Source organism: Hordeum vulgare, chromosome 3H (assembly GCF_904849725.1).
Source record: "Hordeum vulgare subsp. vulgare chromosome 3H, MorexV3_pseudomolecules_assembly, whole genome shotgun sequence".
Classification (NCBI taxonomy): Eukaryota; Viridiplantae; Streptophyta; class Magnoliopsida; order Poales; family Poaceae; genus Hordeum; species Hordeum vulgare.
The window spans coordinates 388887514-388890566 of NC_058520.1; the positions used below are offsets into that span (position 1 = coordinate 388887514).

At 47.7% G+C, this 3053-nt stretch overlaps 1 protein-coding gene across 1 annotated transcript; it reads right to left on the bottom strand.

Annotated features, from left to right (window-relative positions):
* Positions 1-1505: 1505 nt before the first annotated feature.
* LOC123440012 (MYB-like transcription factor EOBI) lies at positions 1506-2810 on the bottom strand. Its single transcript, XM_045116605.1, has 2 exons — positions 2541-2810; positions 1506-2407 (listed from the first exon to the last, which is right to left on the bottom strand). Exons 1-2 carry the CDS (start codon positions 2665-2667, stop codon positions 1896-1898), a joined length of 639 nt encoding a protein of 212 aa, XP_044972540.1. The 5' UTR covers positions 2668-2810; the 3' UTR covers positions 1506-1895.
* Positions 2811-3053: the final 243 nt, after the last annotated feature.

The following is a 3053-nucleotide window of genomic DNA, read 5'->3' on the forward strand; positions in this document are numbered from 1 at the left end:
CTGAAGTTTGTTGTCGATGAAGAGCGCGTTGATCTTGATCCACACGGTGCAAGCATCGTTGCCATCGGCGACAACCGTATGAAAGATGTCCTTCAAGACGGTTTGATAGAACCACCGGATGAGAGTGACCCCGATGGCGGAACCGTGTGGACCATCTCACCAACGATGTTGACATCGGTATCTAATGTAAGCATTCTCAGTGCATCTATACATTTTGTAAAAGAGAAACAAATGTTTTCCGCAACAATCGTGTGAAGTAGGGATCATGTGTCTTCAATCCCTCCACCGTGCGCAAGAATAAGGGTTTGCACATAGTGAAGCGTCAACGAAAAAAATGGCCGGTTAGAAAATCAATATCTACATTTCGTGTGGCGGATTTCGTGTGGCACTAGGAATCCAACTGTAGATGCTCAAAGTCCCGTCACACAAAATGTAAATATTGATTATTTTTTTAAGAAAAAAGGTAGTACTCTACTAGGTAGGAAGGCTCTTTAATTTGCTCTTGACTTCGATGTGATGTGTTGTGCAGTCTTAGGGCATCTCCAATGACTGTAAGATAATTGTTGATAAATTTTGTCACCTAAAATATATGATGATGTGGCAATAAATAAATAAGAAAAGAGAGGAAAATTGTATGTAGATTAACCAACAGCTCTTGCACAAGCTCCAAGGTTACATAGAGAGCAATTGCATCTATTCACTCTTCTTCTATTGGATAATTTAGATGGAATTATTGGAATAGTTGTATGATCCCTTGTTGGTTGATGGCATGAATAATTTTACCAACAAGACTACATACTACCTCCATCTCAGTTTACAAGTCCGACACATGTAACTAGGTCGTCAATTTGACCAACTTAATGAAAAACATATATTCCAAAAAATATATCATTAAAAAGTTTAGATGTTATATTTTCTAATGATATAATTTTTATGTTAAACAATATATTTTATATAAGTTAAATTGACGATCTAGATACACGTGGATGTCTTATAAACTGTGGCGGAGGAAGTACAAACTATTGGAGATGTCTTTAGTAGTCCGTAGTTAGCATGAGATATAAAATATCTCCGCATTCTCCGCGTCGGATACCTGAGAAGCAAGCGGCCATAAGTCCTCACATAGGGAGGTGCCTCCACGCGGCTCAACCGAGAACAACTCCTTATAAAAAGAGTACATATGGGATGAGATGTTCTCTGGGCTTTTCACGAGATGCTCGAATATCCTCTGTCCTGTGGGATTTCGTGTGGCACTAGAACCCAACTCCACATGCTCGAAGTCCCACCATTACGAAATGTAGATATTGATTATTTTTTCTTGAGGAAAAAAGTAGTACTAGGTAGGAAGGATCTTTAATTTGCTCCTGACTTCGATGTCATGTGTTGTGCAGTCTTAATAGTCCGTAGTCAGCATGAGATGAGAAATTGGGCACGAGGGTGCAACGAGGAACTCGCCAAATATCCAGCTTCAGAGCACGTTACAAACCGCTGATGGTGCTTGTCCGAAATTAAAAGTGCACGTGCATTCCAACTGCTCACTCATCGGAACAACGATGCTTCGTCTACCAGTTTACAGCATAACTTCTTGTAAATACCCTACTGCCTTGCTTACACCCCGCATAATTGGTCAAGCCCGCGTAGTGCTTTTTCTCCGACAAGTAACCACAGTACTAGTAGCATGCATCCAAGTGAATCGCAGAATAAGGCCCTGTTGGGATCCTCTCCACTTCACAATCGCAGCTTCCGGAGCGGAGGAAACAGCGGCATAATTACACCGAGTTGCTCAAACCGAGCTGCTCGTGCGGAGCGGAGCTGTGAGACCTCGACAGGTTCCGAACAGACCTTTACAGTAATTTGCGGTGTCTCTAGCTAGTTGCAGCAGTGTGCCGGCGAGTCTATAGTGCTTCGTACACTGGGTCTGAAAGCGGGAGAGTCTCCCAGAAATTGTCTTGGACGTTCCAAAAGTTGTCGCCGAACTCCGACGGGAAGAAGCGCGTCGCTGACGCGCCCACATCGACCATTTCGCGGTGGCCGGCGGCGACCCAGCTCAGCTCGGGGTAAGGGAAGCTCGTCTGCGTGTACTCGTCTCCGACGGTGGAGCTGGCGTGGCTCGTGGACGCCGACGCCGACGCCGACGACGTCGCCTCGCTCGTGGCAAGGCACGGCTGCGCTCGAAGCTGGTTCTGGTGCGGCGCCTTCTTGTGTACCCTGGTCCTCCAGTAGTTCTTGACCTCGTTGTCGGTCCGGCCGGGGAGGTGCTTGGCGATCTCGGACCATTTGTTCCCCAGCCTCGAGTGGAGCTCCCGGATGACCATGTCCTCCTCCGGCGAGATGCTGCCGCGCCGCAACCCCGGCCTGAGGTAGTTTAGCCACCGCAGCCTGCAGCTCTTCCCGTTCCGGTTCAGACCTGATAGAATTCACACATCATCACGAAGACAAAAAAATAATAATATCTTTATATATAAGCCTCGAGATTCAGCTCGCGGCAATGCATTACAATTTACAAATCTTGGCAATTGGTAATCATGATCGTGTCTTACCAGCAGAGCGTGCGAGGTTGTCCCAAGAGCCTTCCCCGTGCTGGGAGATATACCCAACCAGGATGAGGTCCTCCTCCAGCGTCCACGGACCCTTGCGCACCGCCGGCTCGCCCATCATCCTGGCCATCCTAGTTCCCTCTCGGGAACAGAGGAGCCCGGTGTTGTCCTCCGTGAAGCTGAGCAGGGGCAGAGACGAGTGGTACCGACCAACTGCTGCCCTCTTTTGAATTTTGATCCACCGGAAGGCGTCGGTGTTTATATAGGCGCGCGCCGAGGGCGGCACTGGTAATACGTACTACAAGGCACGTGAAGTACTGTATTAGAGCAATATATGCGAGCGAGGCCCCTGATTTGCTGCTTGGCTTAGCATTTGCAACATGACATTGCCATGTTTGGAGGAGGGCAAGCCTGCTTTATCTTTATTTTCATGTGCTTCCTTTTCGGGAGGGCGAGTGCATGCATGTGTACCGCAAACCAGCCCCAAAACGATGGATCGCAAGTGCTACGAGTCCA